The sequence below is a fragment of the Glandiceps talaboti genome, chromosome 3 (genome assembly GCF_964340395.1).
Source record: "Glandiceps talaboti chromosome 3, keGlaTala1.1, whole genome shotgun sequence".
Lineage (NCBI taxonomy): Eukaryota > Metazoa > Hemichordata > Enteropneusta > Spengelidae > Glandiceps > Glandiceps talaboti.
The window spans coordinates 28,873,626-28,896,466 of record NC_135551.1 but is presented as its reverse complement, the minus strand read 5'-3'; the positions used below and the strand labels follow the sequence as shown (position 1 = coordinate 28,896,466).

Sequence of the window (22,841 nt, the reverse complement as noted above, 5' to 3'; positions counted from 1 at the left end):
TGTGACTATATATATGCATGTGTCACAATTAGTTGAAATCCTACCAGTACCTAAACGTCTACGAACGAATAGATAGTACATTTGAATATTAAATATCCTCAAAAGAGAGAGGAAGAAGAAGAGGCGATCACGCCATCACACTACGACCTATGTTATAAGTCATATGAACCCTAGTTCGTGTGATCGTTATTTCTCTTTCCTTTGTTTTGTACTTTATGCCTATCCGCCATTACGGTTCATTCGTACGTAATTGGTTTGTCATTATTGCCGCTGAACATTTCGACTCTTAGTCTCTGGCATACCCTCTGACATGTTCGCAAGTCGTGTGCATGTGCGACAGTGATCATCACCTTTACTTCCTTTACTTGATCACAAATCAGTTCTTTGCCGTGTCATAGTTTATGTGTATGAAACGATCTCGGCAAGATTAACTTTGAATACTGGTTCATTGTCTGAACTGCACAACTACGTGTTCCAATTATAGTAATGATGTAGCTCTGTACGGATGAGTGAAGTTATATACATATTACTTACAATAACTTATTGTATCCATCACTCACTCACTCACTCACTCACTCACTCACTCACTCACTCACCAACCCACCCACTCACCCACTGACTCACTCACTCACTCACTCACTCACTCACCCAGCACTCATGCAATAGCCATGATTCGGACTCGAACATCGCATTTTAATACATGTAGTTTTTTATACCCCGCCTCATCTCGTCTCCATAGTAATTTCACTCTCTTATTTTCGTAAACGGAACACTTTAGTCTCAATTCCTGATGTGTGACAATACTGATGACGTATACTAGAGAAACTCCAAAAACTTCTTGAAAAATAACAAATGTTTGTCCCAAATGAAAGTTTCTTGTGAAATTAATTTAATTGTCACGGAGCCGTACTATAACTGTCAATAAACATATAAATACATAGTTTAGTATGAATATGAAAATGACACATCATGAAATAATATGTTCCATTTCACAGTAAGAACAAAGAATCATGTCGCCCCCCTGTATCACGTCAGGGAACCACTCATTACATTGTAGTCTGCAGTATATCACCAAGGAGACTAGTCATGAATGTTGCAAATCATGAACATAACGTCACGAAAGTTGTGATGAATTGACATACTAATCATGGAATGTATCACGCTTGCTATATATAGTTACTTTCCTCCGGTAAGATGCTTATTAACAGTCGTCGTGTTCATGAAGATTTGGAAAAACGTTTTTGCCCATATATATATATATATGTTTTATCATGTCAAATTATTAAGTTTGTTCTCGCACTTTCATTTTTGATCGGATCCGGTTGAAATTGAAGTGGATTTTTAAAAAAAAATCACATTTGAAATATGAATATTACAGACGCATTTCAGTGACCTTTGACCTCTTCTTATTCCGTGTCTATGTATTTTGTTTACGATTACCGAGTCTTGTATTCAGAATCAATAGAAAAAAGTTTCAATTAAATATATATATATATATATATATATATATATATATATATATATATATATATATATATATATATATATATATATATATATCATCATCATCATCATCATCATCATCATAAAAATTTATATAGCGCCAAATTCCAAAAAGTCAAATTGTTCAAAGGCGCTAGATGGTGTTCAATTTACACAGAATGCTCGCATAAACATGTGATGTTTCAGTCGTTTTTTGAAGATTTCCAGGCTTGCGGACTGGCGTATATCCTGTGGTAGGTCATTCCAAAGCTTTGGAGCACAGATTATATATATATATATATATATATATATATATATATATATATATATATATATATATATATATATATATATATATATAATATGTGTGTGTGTGTGTGTGTGTGTGTGTGTGTGTGTGTGTGTGTGTGTTGAAATAAGCATTTCTCAATTCGAAGAATAACGTGTTAAGTTTGCATAAGAGCAAGCTCTAAATAACACAACCACAATTAGTTCACTGTACTCAAACCTGGGTTAGGCCTAAATAAAAAAAATATGGGTTCCGATTACACTCAATTTTAGGGTAGGTAGATTTTTTATTTTAATTTTATTACATATTTTTTCATGTGTGAATGTCTAGTTCAGGTAGTTATGTATTACCTTTTCCGTTGTTTTACAGATTGGAAGAAAAGTTTTGTATTGTCTTTTTTTAAAGTTAATGTCAATTTCCGCATGCACTTTTTCTGGCAAGAGTTCACAATTTTCGCGATTTTATTTTTTTTTCTCGAATACATTTAAAAAAATTTAGGTTAAAAAACTAGATGGGGGTCAGGTAACCGGAACCAAACATTTTTTTACAGGCCACAAAAAACGATAGTTCTCTTGAATGAGACATTTGCCGAAAGAAGGCGCTAGTCTATTTACTTGTGAAAGTTAGTGTTGTCGGATTCGATCTTTCTCAGTTCGTGTAATGTTGACCGTTGTGGATTTGGAATGAGCAAAAGAAACGAAGCTGTAAATGCAAAGCCCCAGCTGGTAATGATGGCTATCGTCATTCCTACGCCTACGTGGAAATTCGTATTATAACGTTTCTTGGATAGGGTAAGGAAAATAACAACAGTAGTAGCAACTAGTATACCTGTGAAAAGAAATAACAAGACTTAGTCTATATTAGTATTTATAAGACAATATCACAATGAACATTTACAACGAAAGTTGATCACTTATTTTCAAATTGTTGGAACATTAATTAACTCGGTACAACTTTCATTCAAGCTGCACTAGCTGCAACTTGACGTTTTTTTTTTATAGATATTATCATAGACCCTCCACACCTTGGTACTGAATCGCCTGTGAATAAATGCATTTGTGTAGCTAGTTGTATACATAGTATAGTGCAATGAATCCAATCAAATTGAATTTTGGGTCCGCAAATGCCCGAATGCAGTCACGTTTCCAACGTGATACTGTACCTACTTTGTGACAACCGATCTCTAATTGACATCTCATGTACAATCCTGTCTAATTTTTAGTATTTTAACAATTTTCAGTGAATAAATTGTTGATTTGTATGATCTCAAGTTACAGCTCCTATCAAATGATATATCTAAATTTTCTGACGCATGTCTGTTGCGTTATAGATTTTTTCCTCCTTTATTCTGTGGTGTATCTAGGAATATTTTCGAGCTATTCGAATATTTCTTATTATTATATCACGCTATTAAAAGTATACACAGCGCCCTCAGTGATTGATCTCGTATGTGCCGAACCATGTTTATAATTTTAAACACCTTATAATGCGGGATGAATCGAATATTGAAAACAATAGAGGTTTAGTCGTTGCCTTCAGGATTTATGGCTACACATAGTAATTACCACAATGTAGTAGCTAGACTATGAGAGAAACGTTGGCATGCACATGATGCAATATAAATACAATATAATGGACGTATGATGTACGACTTCCACTATTAGACTAAACACACTTACACATATAGGTATTAAATAATGCTGACACTCCAATTGATTTTATATACCATTTAGCACATACAAAGATATATTTTACAATATAACAATTTTGTAGGGGATTAAAAAAGATTGACCTACCACTTATCAATAATATTACACCGGCAACTCGCATCATAGTTGCATTATTACCAGTACGTGTTTTACAGTATCCTATACTGGCACATATTAAGGTTGATAGCGAACCAATGATAGCAGTTATCATCATTGCACGACATGCCCGGATGTAGGCTGTAAATAATCAAGATAGTAGAGTGTGTTAGTACTGCAATACCATGGTAAGATGTACACATCCTTTAGACTATGAGGAGAAGACATTGTACTAAATAAAAAACATGAAATACATGTCTGTTTCTAGTACATCCTAATTGTGCATGGTACCATTATTACATGTATGAACTTTTATTTTGCATTTGAAGTTGTAAAATATATGTTATGTCTTTGAATAAAAGGCTAAAGCAACCTCGATTCTGCTGTATGTTATACACCGTCTCGTTTACTACTGTTGCGAGGACTAGAGTCGGATGGGTTGTGTCCCAATTTTTCATCATATTTTCCCAGAATCGTAATCGCAAGTCTATTTCTGACCTATGGCCTAATTTGTTCCCATAATTCCAAAATACTATATTTTGGATCGAAACATCATCTCTATTCTACTTCCTGTTCTGCGTTTTATACATCTAGACCTACTAATACTTTTTCTAGTTGTGAAAAATAACGAATTTTTTGGGACTTTCCATATCCATAACCTCGGAAACTAGGTCAGTTGTACTATATACAATGTCTTATGCTTGGGGCCGAAAGGTCCGGGTTTTCCCCAAAATGACTAATGTTTCCTTATTTAGATCAAGGAATGGACACTTCTTACGAAGTACAACGCTTGATATTAAATCCCACACATGATATAACTTGATGACTTTTTTTCTATTTTCCACCCGTAATATAATTAATGTTGCAGACAAATTGACGAAAAGCTACGTTGTGAGCACAGAATCAACACATTTCGTATTAAATTAAAGAGAAAGGGGACTGAATAATGAAGGAACGAAAAGGTTGCTTCACTATGGGTTAGCACAGACTAAATCGCCAGCTGCGGTGCACATACTGCATAAAACTTACCTGGTATATTGTGACTAAACACGAAATTAGGACAAACTTTGTTTGTACTGTTTTGAAAACAGCCTCGCCATAGTCCCATCCACCCTTTAGTTGTCTGGTCAAAGTCGAACGTAATCCATGTATCGAGACCCGTTGCGATGGGCAAACCTATAACCACAAACACAGTAAGCAGAAGCGCTATTTTATAGGAACACACTCTGGTTGAACTCACGTCTGTCTGCAAGAAAGGTTGATTCTCCATCATGTACGCCTTCAGCAAGATACAGGTAATTATATACTACAGTTAGATGTCGCTATTGTTCGTAATTATACTACAAGAACTAGAATGAAACAGTTCTTGTCCTAACAACATACTCTAGAATGTTTTAAAACGTCCACTTCTGTTCCGGGGGTATTATATTTACATTGTACTACGCACTTCCTCATTTACAGAGCAGATGTGAATATATTAGATATCGCTGCTATGATCTATAACTGAGATAGCTATAGCTAGCAATCTAAATGAATTCCACATAACGTTATCCGTGATGATGAAAGAAATAGAATTGAACTCGATCTTCCACGTGTCTTGTACAGACGTTTGTAACATTCCAGGTTGGTTTAAGTAAATCAAGATTGTGCAGCATCAGCTGGAGGAAAATATATGTTTTGAACGTTTGACCCAGACTATTCTATTTTGTCGAAGGGGTAGTATGTATGTATGTATGTATGTATGTATGTATGTATGTATGTATGTATGTATGTATGTATGTATGTATGTATGTATGTATGTATGCATGGATGTACGTACGTCACATTACATTGTCTTATTATCTTTTAAGACACATATTATTAATATTTATGCTTAGAGTTATAGTCTATATCACGTGATGAGATGGGAGTGGGGGATGTGGTGGGCGTGGGGTGGGAGGGCCTGTTGAACGAAGACCCTTCATTTCATGCGCTTATTTTAATGTAGCAATAGTTGATATAGACTTGCCTGATACATTACTACAATTAAGGTTTATTGCAGACAGTATTCTAATTATCAAAGTAAATACAGGTCACAGGTACTTTTCCTAAGTTCTAGATGACTACATTCCATCTGTACACTTTACACCACGTGACTGTCTTTCAATGACGACTCGACAAAGCTATCATTGTGTTAACAAAGACACTTCTAGGTTTTTTTATATGTTTGGTTTGGCTGAACTGGTACTTTCAAAACATGTATATGAATATAGTTAGTCAAAGGGCTTTAAAGGGCACAAACTGTCTTTATTTAGTTTTTCCCGACGAGTAAATACTGTTTACTGCATACTAGAATGTACATGCAGTATACTGCACAGCTTACAAAATTTTGTCATCAAACAAGGAAGTAGGGCCGGCTAATATACACATATATACTAAAATGTCGACGAATCTCCTATTTAATATGCCATCGATTAACTGATGTTTTCTTTAGCTTCAAAAGCATGAATAAAGATATCAGGTCAGATGATAGGTGACACAGGTGACACAAGAAACGATCATGATTCAAGTAAATTTATTTGTGATCGCAGTGAGATAAATGTACCATTTCACGTGTGTGCTATAAGTGCCTGTATTTTGTTTTGTGTAATTATTAACATAAAATGTTGCATGAGATGTAACAATCATCATGCCACCTAACTAAAACTCTATAGTTTGGTAGTATGTCACTAGAAATCGTAAGTAGTATTCATCCGAGTAAAAAAAAATCTCATAAGTTTGTACCATTTGACACCACATGTGATGCGAATGATGCACATTGGCATCAACTACGTCACACAAAGAAGTCAAAATGATAATATATTTGTAGAGGTCGAGACTTTGAAAATAATATTAACTAGATTAACATAAAAGACATGCACAAATCAACTTGAAGAAAAAATGAAAATATTTTCAATTTACTAGAACGGCCTCCTCTGTATGGAAAAGTGAGTAAATTTATTTTTAAGCTGCTTTCTGTCACCTTTGCTAAATCTTTGTCAATACACGGTGAATAGTAAGAGTTGTTTCTACAAGTAAGGAAGCAAGACATAAGTCAATCCCGCTCTTTTTACCAGAAATCTGTCAGTGTACTTTATCTAATATTTCTGATAGAGTAAATTTTTGGACTCTTCGGGGAGAGTATTGACGGCTGAGTATCTTGGTTTAGTGCATTTGATAAATAGTAGTATAGCACCAAGCCAACAGAAGATACAGCTAGCAATAGCACTGATCAATGTCCAGCCAACGGTACAGTAGTGCCCAGAACCCTTGTTCATTCTGTCGTTGAACATGACCGGAAATACGATAACGGCTATGGCAACGAGAAGCCCTGAAACGTAAGAATGTAGGTAAAGTTAGCTATGGTCCAAAACAAAAGACAAACAATACAATAATCTTATCATAAACGTTTTCAAAATAGATATATCAAGTTTCTGTTCAAGTTGATTTCATTGATTTTTTTTTCATATGTTAATGATTGCAATGTTAGCAATATCTCGTTTGGTATAATCCGTCCTCGTGAATTGGATCAGAATTACTAGTCTGAAAAAAAAATGTATCTTTCTTTATGTATTTATTTATTTATTTTGCAAAAATTGGATTTGTGTCTTATAAGCCCAAGGGGCTGGATGTGGCAAGTGTTATGAACAATTGTACCAGATCATATAAACAAATGTATACTTTAAGTCCACATAGGACACGTTAATAAATAAAATACAACAACAACAACAACAACAACTAGTCGGATATCAATCATGTGGAACTTTCTACTGTTGCTGACAGAGGCCATGTGATTTTACGACAATGGTATAATCGCACCACTTGTTGGTATGCCTTATGAATAAATAAATGGTTCTTCTGGTCATTTGTTTATCCAAAAGAATTTAGCAGTAGTCCTTTACAACCGGGATCCACATTTACAAGTCAAATATCATCTTTCCGTGCATTTGTTTCACGAGGACAGTTTAGCTAATACATTATCGTCTTTGTAAGTCAATTTGCACAAAGCTTATTTTTCCACTGAATCAACGAGGACATTGCCGTAAAGGGTATGTAAATTTACGAGGCTTGGAATGAAATACTATTTCCGTCAACAAATCTACCGTGTTTATCTTCCATAAGGAAAGGTTATATTATGCGTCTGTCTGTCTGTCTGTCTGTCTGTCTGTCTGTCTGTCTGTCTGTCTGTCTGTGCAGAATTAGCATAGTCACATGACAATTCTCACCCGAGAAGGCAAGGAATGCACCTGCAAGACGCAACAAGAACCCCTCCATCTTTAATCCGATGATGACACAAATAAAGGCACCAATACATCCAATAGATGCCATGACCATGGCAGCTCGACTGACACCGAGGTAAACTGTAAACACACAAAAAAAGATGAGAAAGTGATCAGTTTTGAGGAGGTGACGTCATTCACACATGACTGCATACAAATATAGGTGTTAATTAAGTCTAAGATATTATCACGTATAAGACATGTTGTGTGTGTACGTGTGTGTATACATGTATATATATATATATATATATATATATATATATATATATATATATATATATATATATATATATATATATATATATATATATATATATAGACACCCTCGACAGATCTGTGATTTTAAAAATAAAATTAGGGTTACAAAACCACGCCGTGTGTATTAAAGCAACATTGTGACCATCAACGCATTAGGTCATACACATATTTTATTAAATGATGCGTGTAATCTCATTTTGTAATACTTTCAATCAGACCATGTCATTTATTTGGCCTCGTACCACAAACATCCATCTCCATACTATTATTGAGGTGTAAGTTTAGCCTCAATATTACATTTATGAATGACGTCATGTCTAGGTCACTAATAAAGAACTCAATGGAGTCACGTGGGACATATTTCCATTAGGTCAGTTCAAATAAGGGAAGTGAACTGCATCCCATTTCCTGGTACAGACTTCTCTCTTTGCTATGCTGAGATTTTGTAACATATTAACACAGGTCATACAGGTATATGCCGTATTGTTCCACTTATATCAACGGAAACAAAATTTGTAATTTGAAAGGAATAGAAATGTTTGCAGATATTTTTTCATTATTCGAAGAGAGTCATAATTCATGTAGAAAAACACTGCTGAAAACAGTCAGTGACTTGAGTCTCTTTACTTACCTGGAACCCCTCTGTAGGCAAAACACTGTACAGAAAGTACGGTCGAAGATACAGAATAGTCACAAGTTTGCCATAGACCAACCATCTTAAGTTTGGTATCGTCAGTATTAGCTATCCTTAACCAATCTACCGAGTAGGTCTCACAGACAAACCCGATGAAAACAAATATGATCAAGACGAGTCCGATGATGCCATTAGTAGGGACTCCACGGTAGGACTTGAAGTATTCGTGTTGAGATTTCATTCTGCTTGGTGTCAAGTTGACGGTGATATCAGAGTTACTCTAGATCTGGAAACGTCTTAATAATGCAAGTAAAGGTCTCTAAAATGTTTCCACCAGCGCTGATTGTGTATTGTACAGCACTGACACATACACGGAAGTATTCTGACCTAAGTTCCGTAAAATGATTACATTGTGTAGTTCCCCATTTGCAAGAATGAAAGCGACAATGACGTCATCAACTATACATAGCGAGGTCAAAGGTGAAGTTTCGAAAGTTTTGTTAAAATTAGAAATCTGTAAACAACATGAAGACTTCTACTGCAGTTTTGGTTTTACTTGTTGGGTATGTTATGACGTGAATATAGTTGATCGAATTGTGCAATCCCATATTATAGTTATAAAATGTCGGGATAAAATGTTATTAAAAACAGATTTTAAAAAAAATTAAACCTAGCTTTACTAGCTACCAATAATTTCCCCTAACGTTAACATTAATGTAGAATTGTCATTATTCTATATCTACCGAATATATGAACTACAAATGGTACTATTGAACGGTTATCACACCTGAGTCGTCCGGTCAATGACCTTTGGCTATTTGAGGCGTTATTAATCTCTATCAGTTTTACATCATCTGACATTTCAACTTTTATTGGTCTGTTTGAATTGATTTATGTAAAAATAATTGACTAGAAGTATGTGGTAAATGATACATTTATTACAACGAGGTATTACAATAAAAATTACAACACAAAAACCGCACTCAGATATCTGGGGTAATGCAAATGGGAATCCCCTGATTATTAATTGTTTTGGATGAATAATAACTGAATTAATGAATATTGTGAAGTTCATGTTCATCCTAGATCTGCAGCACTGCCTAAAGTTGTTTCTTTGGTCGACTGGCGGGTTAAAGTTGAAATGTTCTTTGTGACCATGGACTGTCCTGTGCTCTGATTGTATGAAAAATAAGAAAAAAAAAGAAATTAGTAAAATATCACGATTGCCTATCAACACATTAATACCTATGAAGTAGGCTGAAGGAAACATTGAAGGAGAGTATATGTGTATATGTATGTATGTATGTATGTATGTATGTATGTATGTATGTATGTATGTATGTATGTATGTATGTATGTATGTATGTATGTATGTGTGTGTGTGTGTGTGTGTGTGTGTGTGTGTGTGTGTGTGTGTGTGTGTGTGTGTGTGTGTGTGTGTGTGTGTGTGTGTGTGTGTGTGTGTGTGTGTGTGTGTGTGTGTGTGTGTGTGTGTGTGTGTGTGTGTGTGTGTGTGTGTGTGTGTGTATGTATGTATGTATGTATGTATGTATGTATGTATGTATGTATGTATGTATGTATGTGTGTGTGTGTGTGTGTGTGTGTGTGTGTGTGTGTGTGTGTGTGTGTGTATGTATGTATGTATGTATGTATGTATGTATGTATGTATGTATGTATGTATGTGTGTGTATGTATGTGTGTGAATGTATGTATGTATGTATGTATGTATGTATGTATGTATGTATGTGTGTGTGTGCGTGCGTGCGTGCGTATGTATGTATGTATGTATGTATGTATGTATGTATGTATGTATGTGTGTGTGTGTGTGCGTGCGTGCGTGCGTATGTATGTATGTATGTATGTATGTATGTATGTGTGTGTGTATGTATGTGTGTGTGTGTGAATGTATGTATGTATGTATGTATGTATGTATGTATGTATGTATGTATGTATGTATGTATGTATGTGTGTGTGTGTGTGTGCGTGCGTGCGTGCGTATGTATGTATGTATGTATGTATGTATGTATGTATGTATGTATATAATGTATGTATGTATGTATGTATGTATGTATGTATGTATGTATGTATGTATGTATGTATGTATGTATGTATGAGTGTGTGTGTTCATTCATAAATTAGTCCTTACTTACCTGTTTACTCTGTGTAAATGATAACTCCCCTGCCTCAGCTGCACTAACCTCTTTCATCCGTCTGTATGCTGAATGAACCTTTAAAACACACAAATTGTATTGTTTTAATACTCACTGTATATAGTACGTCAATGGAGAGAGAGAGAGTGAGAGAGAGAGAGAGCGAGAGAGAGAGAGTGAGAGAGAGAGAGAGTGAGAGAGAGAGAGCGAGAGAGAGAGAGAGAGAGAGAGAGAGAGAGAGAGAGAGAGAGAGAGAGAGAGAGAGAGAGAGAGAGAGAGAGAGAGAGAGAGAGAGAGAGAGAGAGAGCGAGCAGATATTTGTCATATGGGGATTTACTGATCCTTTGTTTTTATCCCAATCATCCATTCAATCCTTGACCATTGACTGGTCCATTCAAACCAAATACACAAACGTCAACCAAAGAGTTTTATTTTAAAATATTATACGTGTAATATGGGTGAAAATATATAAGGTAAATTGATCCCGGCCTGCAAAACACCTATGCAAGTTCGATTTTCTGTTGAAGTACTATGCATGTTCAGATAGTGTTTTCCGGTTGATATGATGCTGACATTAAATTTCACAATGTCAATGATTAATATCTTTGAACGAGTTATAGGTTTAAGGGTGTATACATTACAAGAATGTTTGATGGGAATTCGTACTGTATCTTACAAGTCTGAAAAGTGGCAAGCTTAAGACTTACTGATCTCGTATTTTCCATTATCATATTATCATCAGATTATAATACAACATATGTGTTACTATAACAACGATGATGAAATGTTAATGTACATTACTTCAAGTTTTGAAATTCTATAGTAACATTAAAGATAAATGTTAGCTTACCTCTGAATTGATAGCAATATAACACAAGAACAGGAAGAAACCCTGAAAAAGAAGATAAAGTCTTTTATAAGCCAAAATGATTGTCTCATTATTAGAAAATAATCGTAACAATAAATTAGCAAAATTATTGAAGTGGACGAATGTCATAGAATATTATCATTTTAAAAGAATTAATTAAAATAAAACAGAACCACTAGTACCGATATGAGTTAATATAAATAATATGATTAATAATACCAATATAATATGATAGTTCCAATATAATTTTCAGAATTGCCTTGATATTATTGCATAATGCAAATAATTAAGAAATTTACTCATATTCATATTTAATGAATATTTAATCAACAAAAAAATTACACTACTTCGAAAGTGTCAGTGATAAATAGTCTAGAAATGTAACAATAGGCCCAACTTTACGTTATGATTATATACCTAAGTATAATTGTTTTTTCACATGCCAAACGCACCAACCTTGCCTTTAGATCTTTGTGCTAGGTGTTTATTTAGAAGTTGGTTGTACCTCATAGTAACTACAGTGAGTATCTTACTCTAATTTCTCATTTTATTTTTCAACTTTTCCGTTATTCTTTCATTTACATTTTTCTCTACAGTGGTTATGTAAGACATACCTGTAGTGGTTATATAAGACATACCTGTAGTGGTTATGTAAGACATACCTGTAGTGGTTATATAAGACATACCTGTAGTGGTTATGTAAGACATACCTGTAGTGGTTATATAAGACATACCTGTAGTGGTTATTTAAGACATACCTGTAGTGGTTATTTAAGACATACCTGTAGTGGTTATATAAGACATACCTGTAGTGGTTATATAAGACATACCTGTAGTGGTTATGTAAGACATACCTGTAGTGGTTATATAAGACATACCTGTAGTGGTTGTGTAAGACATACCTGTAGTGGTTATATAAGACATACCTGTAGTGGTTATATAAGACATACCTGTAGTGGTTGTGTAAGACATACCTGTAGTGGTTATGTAAGACATACCTGTAGTGGTTATATAAGACATACCTGTATTGGTTATGTAAGACATACCTGTAGTGGTTATGTAAGACATACCTGTAGTGGTTGTGTAAGATATACCTGTAGTGGTTATATAAGACATACCTGTAGTGGTTATGTAAGACATACCTGTAGTGGTTATTTAAGACATACCTGTAGTGGTTATGTAAGACATACCTGTAGTGGTTACATAAGACATACCTGTAGTGGTTACGTAAGACATACCTGTAGTGGTTATGTAAGACATACCTGTAGTGGTTATGTAAGACATACCTGTAGTGGTTATGTAAGACATACCTGTAGTGGTTATGTAAGACATACCTGTAGTGGTTATGTAAGACATACCTGTAGTGGTTATATAAGACATACCTGTAGTGGTTATGTAAGGCATACCTGTAGTGGTTATGTAAGGCATACCTGTAGTGGTTATATAAGACATACCTGTAGTGGTTATATAAGACATACCTGTAGTGGTTATATAAGACATACCTGTATTGGTTATATAAGACATACCTGTAGTGGTTGTGTAAGACATACCTGTAGTGGTTGTGTAAGACATACCTGTAGTGGTTATGTAAGACATACCTGTAGTGGTTATGTAAGACATACCTGTAGTGGTTATATAAGACATACCTGTAGTGGTTATATAAGACATACCTGTATTGGTTATATAAGACATACCTGTAGTGGTTGTGTAAGACATACCTGTAGTGGTTGTGTAAGACATACCTGTAGTGGTTATGTAAGACATACCTGTAGTGGTTATATAAGACATACCTGTAGTGGTTGTGTAAGACATACCTGTAGTGGTTATGTAAGACATACCTGTAGTGGTTATATAAAACATACCTGTAGTGAGTTCAACGTGGTAAATATATATGTGAACACTATCGTATCGTTGTTGACAGCGAAGAATCCAATAATCCACGTCACTCCTAGCAACGGTAGCAGCAAGAGGGCGCTCTTCAAACTTGCTCTGAGGAAAGGAATTCATTGAGATTGTGTTCACCCTCCCAGCTGTTTTAGAATGTAAAAGGACTCGAATTTATCCAGCACTATTATTTTTTCTAATCTAGTTTCTAATACTTTAGGACCTTGCAATATATTCATTCTGGCATGTCCTTATATGGTAATTTTTATTAAAATTGTACATTATTATGAACTGCTCTCTTTGCTATCGTAGTTTGCTTTGCATACAATCCAATATATAGACCGTAGTGGTCATTTTATGTAACTCTAATATATGGTTATCAACAACCTGAAACTAGTCACACATTTCTGCTGACAGCGTACACAATAATAGTACTTATTCAAAGAACAATCCATTTTCCGTCATATGCGATGACACATGTTATACTGTGACCCGTCAAGATATCGATACTTACCTTATACTATCAGCTGATACCTTATTTAATTTGGATGCTTTATAAACTATTCTGACCACAAGAAATAACACAATAAAATTAACCTGCAATGATAAGACGTTTTATGAATTTTTTAAAAAGCTACACAGATTTCTGAAAATGCCTGTCAAACAATAATACGTAATAACCTATTCTGATTACAAGTAGATGAAAAGAAAGAAAAGAATGAATGAATGAATGAATGAATGAATGAATGAATGAATGAATGAATGAATGAAATGTATTTCACCAAATAACAAAGCTACACTTTAAAAGAACATGCATATGATACAAATATACAAAATGGATAAAAGAAATACACAATTGTTATCTGATGTGGACCATGGAAATAGTTCAGTGGAACTACATGTAATTAATCTTGTAGATAAAACTTAATGTGACAGATGTGTCATGATGATTCCCTTTATTTTGCACTCGTCCGATAAAAATACAATCAAAATCATAAAACCTGAATCAAAAAGTCGTTTGGCTCAACAAAAACCTTACTAACAATATATGGCGCATTTTACAGGGTAAATGAAGTTGCACCACTCACGGGACATGGTGGTTTTTACTGACACTGAGATAGAAACTTGACATAGTATACATAATGAACAATCATAGAGGTGCCACACACAGTACTAGTGGGGATGTCGAAGTAGATACACCGTGATGTTACTATGTTGATTATCAGTTGGAAAGTAAACAACTCATTATGCGAACGCACTTGCTGTGTAGTGATAAATTAGACAAGGTAAGAAAATGTAAGGTTATACTTTATTAGTCCAGAAGGGTAAACGTTTTTGCCTTTAAAATGTAACAAGCCCATTTATAGGAATCCAAAATCATCAAGTCCATGTGTCACTTTTCAGCAAAAAGCTGTTCGTTTGTTTGTTTGTTTGTTTGTTGCGTCACTGTTATTGCTATAATTGTTGTCAAAAACATCACGCCCCATGACTGCAACACCAAGGCAACTTCATTTCTCCTACTATACATTCTATTGTCTATTAAACTCAGCAAAAAAAAACATACCGTAACAACTATGATAACAGTTGCAGCAAATACCCAAATAAGACCATTCTCTGCAGATAACCAACAGCTGTTAAAAGATAACCGTGTTAGTTAGATTGTGATGTGTCACTTGCACATTACATTGTATAACATTTATATTTATGTATTAGTACGACAACCTACGCACATATCACATGTAATAAACAAAGAATCCACGCAAACAAAGTTTAGATTTTAGAATCTATCTCTTTTCTGAATTATTCTGTTGTTTATTATGCGAACCCACTTTGTTGTGTAGTGATAAATTAGACAAGGTAAGAAAAGGTAAGGTTATACTTTATTAATACAGAAGGGTAAACATTGAAAGGTAACACACCCCATTTATAGGAAGATGCATGTCTTGCCAAGCTACACAGTAATGAATAGGTCTTCTTGACACTTCACAAGCTGTTATCTTTAGAGTGCATTATGCGGGATGAACAATTAATGATGTATAGGCACGTGGTAAAGAAATTTAGGAAGTCTTCTAGAGACAAGCTTAGAGATCATCAAACTAATTTATTTACAAAAAATCGATTGTTTTAATTCATTGGTTGTTGTCAGAAAATATCTTAACTCACATTCCATTACTCACCTTTCATACGACGCATAATCTGTCCACCTACTACTGGCTGTAACACCAACAATGATTGCTGGAACACCTATATATAAGGCATGCAGAATAGAAAGACATCAACTTGTACAATTAATTGTTCTGTCCAACCATTTTACTCTGGGTCTAAGACCCTCGTAAGTGCACTTTGTTTTAGCAGGTGAAAATCATATTTCTGCTGAATGAAGATTTTTACCGTAAAAGGGTAGAACTGTGTTTAGGGTTTGAGACTGATTATAAAACAGATACATGCATGCTTAACCATAAACAGTGGAGAGGTTTGTCTATGGTTAACAAATCATTGAAACATGTCTTGGCATGGTAAGTAAAGGCTTAGTTTTTAAGCATCGTAGATAATGAATTAAAGTTGGCGTATTTAGAGGTATGTTATGAAAAAAGTAATAACAACACTTACCCCATGCAATAAAGCAATAGTACCCAAGCCAACTTTTCTCACTACCGTACACAACTACGACTTGACGATACAGTTGTACTCCTTCTATCAACATCCAGAAGAACATAACGGTGGAGAAATAATGCAGAGATACAGCAACAGTCCGACAATACCACTGATCGAGAGAAAGAAATTAACGATACATAGGGTATAACTCATAATGCTTACACGGTAAATTTTCACCCATGGATGCTCGCATTTTTTCGTATAAGAAAATAAGATGTCTGATATATGAAATTCAATAATATTTTAAATGAAAGTTTGAACGAATACAAATCAGTCAACAAGATTTGTTGCGCTGCCATGAATGCTTTTAATTTAGAAGACATCATTTGGAAAATGTAAATTACTTATTGTTGTCGTCTGCTTCATTGATTTTAATTTATCGCATATAATACTGGTAACAGTTTGATGAATATTTCGTAGGAGACAAAATGTATTATTATAAAATAGTACAGAAATACAAGGTCAGTGTAAATCATTGTCTCTCGCCAACGTCTATGGTCTAATCAAACTTAAGAAAATATTGTACTAGATAAAAGTAATTAACTACTTACCCTTCGATCTGTCCAAAATTTGGATATCAATAGAATAATCTGCACTATCAAAATTACAACCATCAAGTTCAAATGAATGACTATTCGCTCTGAACGTAATAAGGACCTAAAACAAATTATACATTATTTACATAAGTACAAGAAGTGATCTGACGCCAACAGTTAGGGTATATAACGGACAATACAAATAGCATGGTTGAGAATAGAAGACAATAGACAATATAGAGAATAGAAACATTATATATATATATATATATATATATATATATATATATATATATATATATATATATATATTATATATATATATATATATATATTTATATATATATATTATATATAAAATATGAACAAAATTACATGCTATTGACCCGGGTTAATAGCATGTAATTTTGTTCATATTTTAAAAACCTGTATATAATTCGCTCTACTAACCGTATTGAGCACTTTTACGTGGTTATATCAACACCCAGTCAATATATATATATATATATATATATATATATATATATATATATATATATATATATATATATATATATATATATATATATATATATATATATATATATATATATATATATATGCAACTTCTTTTTTCGTAGATAAACTCCCATTACAAATTATATATGAATACATAAACTCGATGTGATTTTGATATCAGTGTCGTTGCTTCTTCTTTTTACTTTTTTACTCGGCCTCGATTTGATATTTTGAAGGGGGTGTTTAATTTTTAGCAGTTATACTCAATACTTTGGAAAAGGACTAAAGTTTTCAAAAACCAACATAAAACTGACTTCTACTATGTTGTGACTTTGTTTATTCTCAACAAAAATGAAACTCGCAATTATGACTGAAACGTTGAAAACAAGGACGTTTCATGACATATTGTTAAACTTTACCGTTTCTTATAATCGTACACCTTGTTTTTGTCTTTATCAAAAGGAACTGGAATAAAAGTCCAAAAGATAGAAAGTTTTCTTTGCATATTATTTTTCGATAAAATTATCGTTTACCTTAGTTTCATATAGATAGACAGTCCAACTAAAAGTGAAAATGCAGAAATAGCGCCACCAACATAACCAATGTATGACAGTACTTTTTCATTGATCGACGATACCTGGGAGAACAAGTATACCGAAAGATTAATAGAAATACTAAATTCTAGATAATACTTTAACTGTAAAGTACACACAGGCTTATTGTCTGTAGAGCACACATACAATGCAATATGCTCCTTCTGTTATAATTTTCAAATATGTGTCTGTATGTATGTATGTATGTATGTATGTATGTATGTATGTATGTATGTATGTATGTATGTATGTGTGTGTGTGTGTGTGTGTGTGTGTGTGTGTGTGTGTGTGTGCGTGTGTAGGTAGGTAGATAGGTTGGTTCATAAGTAGGTAGGTAGGTCTGTTTACCTTACCTCGAATGGCACAACTTGCAACATCACGGCAAAGTTTGTTGTATGGTTACAATAACATGTAGCAGTGGCGCCGTCTGACGTCACCAGTTGACAACCCGTTGTTAGCCAATCACACCTATGTAGTATAAAAACAATATATGTTGGACACTATGGCATGTAATCTAAACCTGTTATGTTATGTTATGTTATGTTATGTTATGTTATGTTATGTTATGTTATGTTATGTTATGTTATGTTATGTAATATTATGTTATGTTATGTTATGTAATATTATGTTATGTTATGTTATGTAATGTAATGTTATGTTATGTTATGTTATGTTATGTAATATTATGTTATGTTATGTTATGTTATGTTATGTTATATTATGTTATGTTATATTATGTTATGTTATGTTATGTTATGTAATATTATGTTATGTTATATTATGTTATGTTATGTTATGTTATGTAATATTATGTTATGTTATGTTATGTAATATTATGTTATGTTATGTTATATTATGTTATATTATGTTATGTTATGTTATGTAATATTATGTTATGTTATATTATGTTATGTTATGTAATATTATGTTATATTATGTTATGTTATGTTATGTTATATTATGTTATGTTACGTTACGTTATGTTATGTAATATTATGTTATGTTATATTATGTTATGTTATGTTATGTTATATTATGTTATGTTATATTATGTTATGTTATATTATGTTATGTTATATTATGTTATGTTATGTTATGTTATGTTATGTTATGTTATGTTATGTTATGTTATGTTATGTTATGTTATGACAATCTTTATGATGAGTACCATTTCGTTGTGAATGTGTTTCATAATGATTTGTTTCTCTATAACCATCACCATTGCAAATAAATAAGGTGGTCAGAAGATGACGAAGCGATAGCAGTGAGATATTTCCATCCTTACACACTGTCACACAATGCAGAATGAATATTTTGGCTAAAAGCTGTCAGTATATTTGTCACTTAATCTTTCAGAAATCTGTTCATGACAGCCCTTTGAATGTCACAAATGAAAATGAAAAAGTAATTTTCATATGATTCACTGATCGACAATTTTTTTCATCCTTTGACAATATAGTTGTACTTACTCTCCAGTACCAACATTAATATCCAAATAAACACATGTAAATCTGTCTTCTCCCTCCTCCCCATCCTCTTCCTCTTCGTTTTTTTCATTGCCATCAATCTGTTTTCAAAGTATAAAAATCTCTCAAAGTCTCGCCAAAATTTTTAAATGTCTGCATAGTTCTTGAGCATTGCCCAATGCACTTATAAAGTAGAAAGTATATTTCGTGTACTTCTAGCACTTTAAGAAAGTTGTGTTTTAGGTGGACTCCTCTGCTGTTTTCTTAAAATGACATCTTTTCAATGATATCCACACTCATAGAAATTAATTTGAGATATTGCTTATATATCGTTTACAAACCATGTGATTGATTGGCACTTTCCTTTCACGAAATGTGTCTTAGGTGGATATTAACTGCTATCTCTTCTACTAGGGTACTAAGTTATGTATTCAGTAAATGGTACCAGATACTGCTATCTCTTCTACTAGGGTACTAAGTTATGTATTCAGTAAATGGTACCAGATACTGCTATCTCTTCTACTAGGGTACTAAGTTATGTATTCAGTAAATGGTACCAGATACTGCTATCTCTTCTACTAGGGTACTAAGTTATGTATTCAGTAAATGGTACCAGATACTGCTATCTCTTCTACTAGGGTACTAAGTTATGTATTCAGTAAATGGTACCAGATACTGCTATCTCTTCTACTAGGGTACTAAGTTATGTATTCAGTAAATGGTACCAGATACTGCTATCTCTTCTACTAGGGTACTAAGTTATGTATTCAGTAAATGGTACCAGATACTGCTATCTCTTCTACTAGGGTACTAAGTTATGTATTCAGTAAATGGTACCAGATACTGCTATCTCTTCTACTAGAGTACTAAGTTATGTATTCAGTAAATGGTACCAGATACTGCTATCTCTTCTACTAGGGTACTAAGTTATGTATTCAGTAAATGGTACCAGATACTGCTATCTCTTCTACTAGGGTACTAAGTTATGTATTCAGTAAATGGTACCAGATACTGCTATCTCTTCTACTAGGGTACTAAGTTATGTATTCAGTAAATGGTACCAGATACTGCTATCTCTTCTACTAGGGTACTAAGTTATGTATTCAGTAAATGGTACCAGATACTGCTATCTCTTCTACTAGAGTACTAAGTTATGTATTCAGTAAATGGTACCAGATACTGCTATCTCTTCTACTAGGGTACTAAGTTATGTATTCAGTAAATGGTACCAGATACTACTATCTCTTCTACTAGAGTACTAAGTTATGTATTCAGTAAATGGTACCAGATACTGCTATCTCTTCTACTAGGGTACTAAGTTATGTATTCAGTAAATGGTACCAGATACTACTATCTCTTCTACTAGGGTACTAAGTTATGTATTCAGTAAATGGTACCAGATACTGCTATCTCTTCTACTAGGGTACTAAGTTATGTATTCAGTAAATGGTACCAGATACTGCTATCTCTTCTACTAGGGTACTAAGTTATGTATTCAGTAAATGGTACCAGATACTGCTATCTCTTCTACTAGGGTACTAAGTTATGTATTCAGTAAATGGTACCAGATACTGCTATCTCTTCTACTAGGGTACTAAGTTATGTATTCAGTAAATGGTACCAGATACTGCTATCTCTTCTACTAGAGTACTAAGTTATGTATTCAGTAAATGGTACCAGATACTGCTATCTCTTCTACTAGGGTACTAAGTTATGTATTCAGTAAATGGTACCAGATACTACTATCTCTTCTACTAGGGTACTAAGTTATGTATTCAGTAAATGGTACCAGATACTACTATCTCTTCTACTAGGGTACTAAGTTATGTATTCAGTAAATGGTACCAGATACTGCTATCTCTTCTACTAGGGTACTAAGTTATGTATTCAGTAAATGGTACCAGATACTACTATCTCTTCTACTAGGGTACTAAGTTATGTATTCAGTAAATGGTACCAGATACTACTATCTCTTCTACTAGGGTACTAAGTTATGTATTCAGTAAATGGTACCAGATACTACTATCTCTTCTACTAGGGTACTAAGTTATGTATTCAGTAAATGGTACCAGATACTGCTATCTCTTCTACTAGGGTACTAAGTTATGTATTCAGTAAATGGTACCAGATACTACTATCTCTTCTACTAGGGTACTAAGTTATGTATTCAGTAAATGGTACCAGATACTGCTATCTCTTCTACTAGGGTACTAAGTTATGTATTCAGTAAATGGTACCAGATACTACTATCTCTTCTACTAGGGTACTAAGTTATGTATTCAGTAAATGGTACCAGATACTGCTATCTCTTCTACTAGGGTACTAAGTTATGTATTCAGTAAATGGTACCAGATACTGCTATCTCTTCTACTAGGGTACTAAGTTATGTATTCAGTAAATGGTACCAGATACTGCTATCTCTTCTACTAGGGTACTAAGTTATGTATTCAGTAAATGGTACCAGATACTGCTATCTCTTCTACTAGGGTACTAAGTTATGTATTCAGTAAATGGTACCAGATACTGCTATCTCTTCTACTAGGGTACTAAGTTATGTATTCAGTAAATGGTACCAGATACTGCTATCTCTTCTACTAGGGTTGTATTTCATCATGCAGTCTCTGTTACACTAAAACTGAACATATTTAGCTTATCAGAACAACGTGAATATTTATATATTGAGTTAAAATATACATGTATAATACAAAATATTATAAGTAAAATCTTCTGTAATCTTTGTTAGGTTGATTTTAAAATTCTCGGTAGGTTGCCACTGATTGCATGTATACGATACTGTACAGTAACTATACTTTTTCATAATACATACACATGTCATTTTCCATTGTCTCCTAACCAGTCACAGGCAGTTTTCTAAAGGCTCCACCTCATTTTTATACCCAAATGTACTCACCTCAACAAGGAGGGAATACATCACTGCTGTTGGCACTAACTGCCCACAGTATATAACAGACCCGGCAATGACGTCACTAGCGATGTCGTTTTCAGATGCTTTACTCTTGTCATCCTCAATCGTATTGGTCAGTGATAGGTTTCTCACATTTTTATAATAAATTGCTACAGCGGCGAGGAATGACTCTAATATTGTAAGAAGAAAACAGAACAATGTAGATAACGTCATCATCATCATCATCATCATCATCATCATCATCATCATTACCATCATCATCAAAACAAAGACAAAAAACAACAAAACAGTAATAAAAGTACCATAATTGTTTAATATCGTTACCTTGGTTACATGGATAACTTGGATGATCAGATACATCAGGAAGTTGAATATTGAGAGTATAATTATCTGTAGATGTAGTAGAGTTATTTTCATTTAACCCGTTATTAAATGTCCACATTTCTCCTTCTGAAGTCACGGGAAACGACACCATAGCCATATCTGAAAAATATTTACA

The 22,841-nt window shown here is 33.6% G+C and overlaps 2 protein-coding genes across 2 annotated transcripts; both read right to left on the bottom strand.

Moving 5' to 3' along the window:
• Positions 1 to 6,117: 6,117 nt before the first annotated feature.
• LOC144432778 (uncharacterized) lies at positions 6,118 to 9,164 on the bottom strand. The gene is made up of 3 exons (XM_078121060.1): positions 8,764 to 9,164; positions 7,821 to 7,955; positions 6,118 to 6,925 (listed from the first exon to the last, which is right to left on the bottom strand). The coding sequence occupies exons 1-3, from the start codon at positions 9,005 to 9,007 to the stop codon at positions 6,693 to 6,695; spliced, it is 612 nt and encodes a 203-aa protein (XP_077977186.1). The 5' UTR covers positions 9,008 to 9,164; the 3' UTR covers positions 6,118 to 6,692.
• A 679-nt stretch (positions 9,165 to 9,843) lies between these two features.
• On the bottom strand, positions 9,844 to 22,555 carry LOC144433357 (adhesion G-protein coupled receptor D1-like). Its single transcript, XM_078121663.1, has 13 exons — positions 22,328 to 22,555; positions 19,420 to 19,517; positions 18,304 to 18,418; positions 17,891 to 17,994; positions 16,875 to 16,980; positions 16,279 to 16,432; positions 15,846 to 15,912; positions 15,233 to 15,299; positions 14,183 to 14,265; positions 13,647 to 13,773; positions 11,767 to 11,808; positions 10,917 to 10,994; positions 9,844 to 9,939 (listed from the first exon to the last, which is right to left on the bottom strand). Exons 1-13 carry the CDS (start codon positions 22,553 to 22,555, stop codon positions 9,844 to 9,846), a joined length of 1,365 nt encoding a protein of 454 aa, XP_077977789.1.
• Positions 22,556 to 22,841: the final 286 nt, after the last annotated feature.

What these genes read in the sequence shown, in the direction of transcription:
- LOC144432778 (XM_078121060.1), bottom strand. Translation starts at nt 9,007, where the DNA reads ATGAAATCTCAACACGAATACTTCAAGTCCTACCGTGGAGTCCCTACT. An exon ending in TGCCTACAGAGGGGTTCCAG is followed by an intron (nt 7,956 to 8,763) that starts GTAAGTAAAGAG and finishes GTGTGTTTACAG; the next exon opens with TTTACCTCGGTGTCAGTCGA. An exon ending in TGCATTCCTTGCCTTCTCGG is followed by an intron (nt 6,926 to 7,820) that starts GTGAGAATTGTC and finishes CTTACGTTTCAG; the next exon opens with GGCTTCTCGTTGCCATAGCC.
- LOC144433357 (XM_078121663.1), bottom strand. Translation starts at nt 22,555, where the DNA reads ATGACGTTATCTACATTGTTCTGTTTTCTTCTTACAATATTAGAGTCA. An exon ending in GTATCAGCTGATAGTATAAG is followed by an intron (nt 13,774 to 14,182) that starts GTAAGTATCGAT and finishes TCCTTTCCTCAG; the next exon opens with AGCAAGTTTGAAGAGCGCCC. An exon ending in CATTTACACAGAGTAAACAG is followed by an intron (nt 9,940 to 10,916) that starts GTAAGTAAGGAC and finishes TCATACAATCAG; the next exon opens with AGCACAGGACAGTCCATGGT.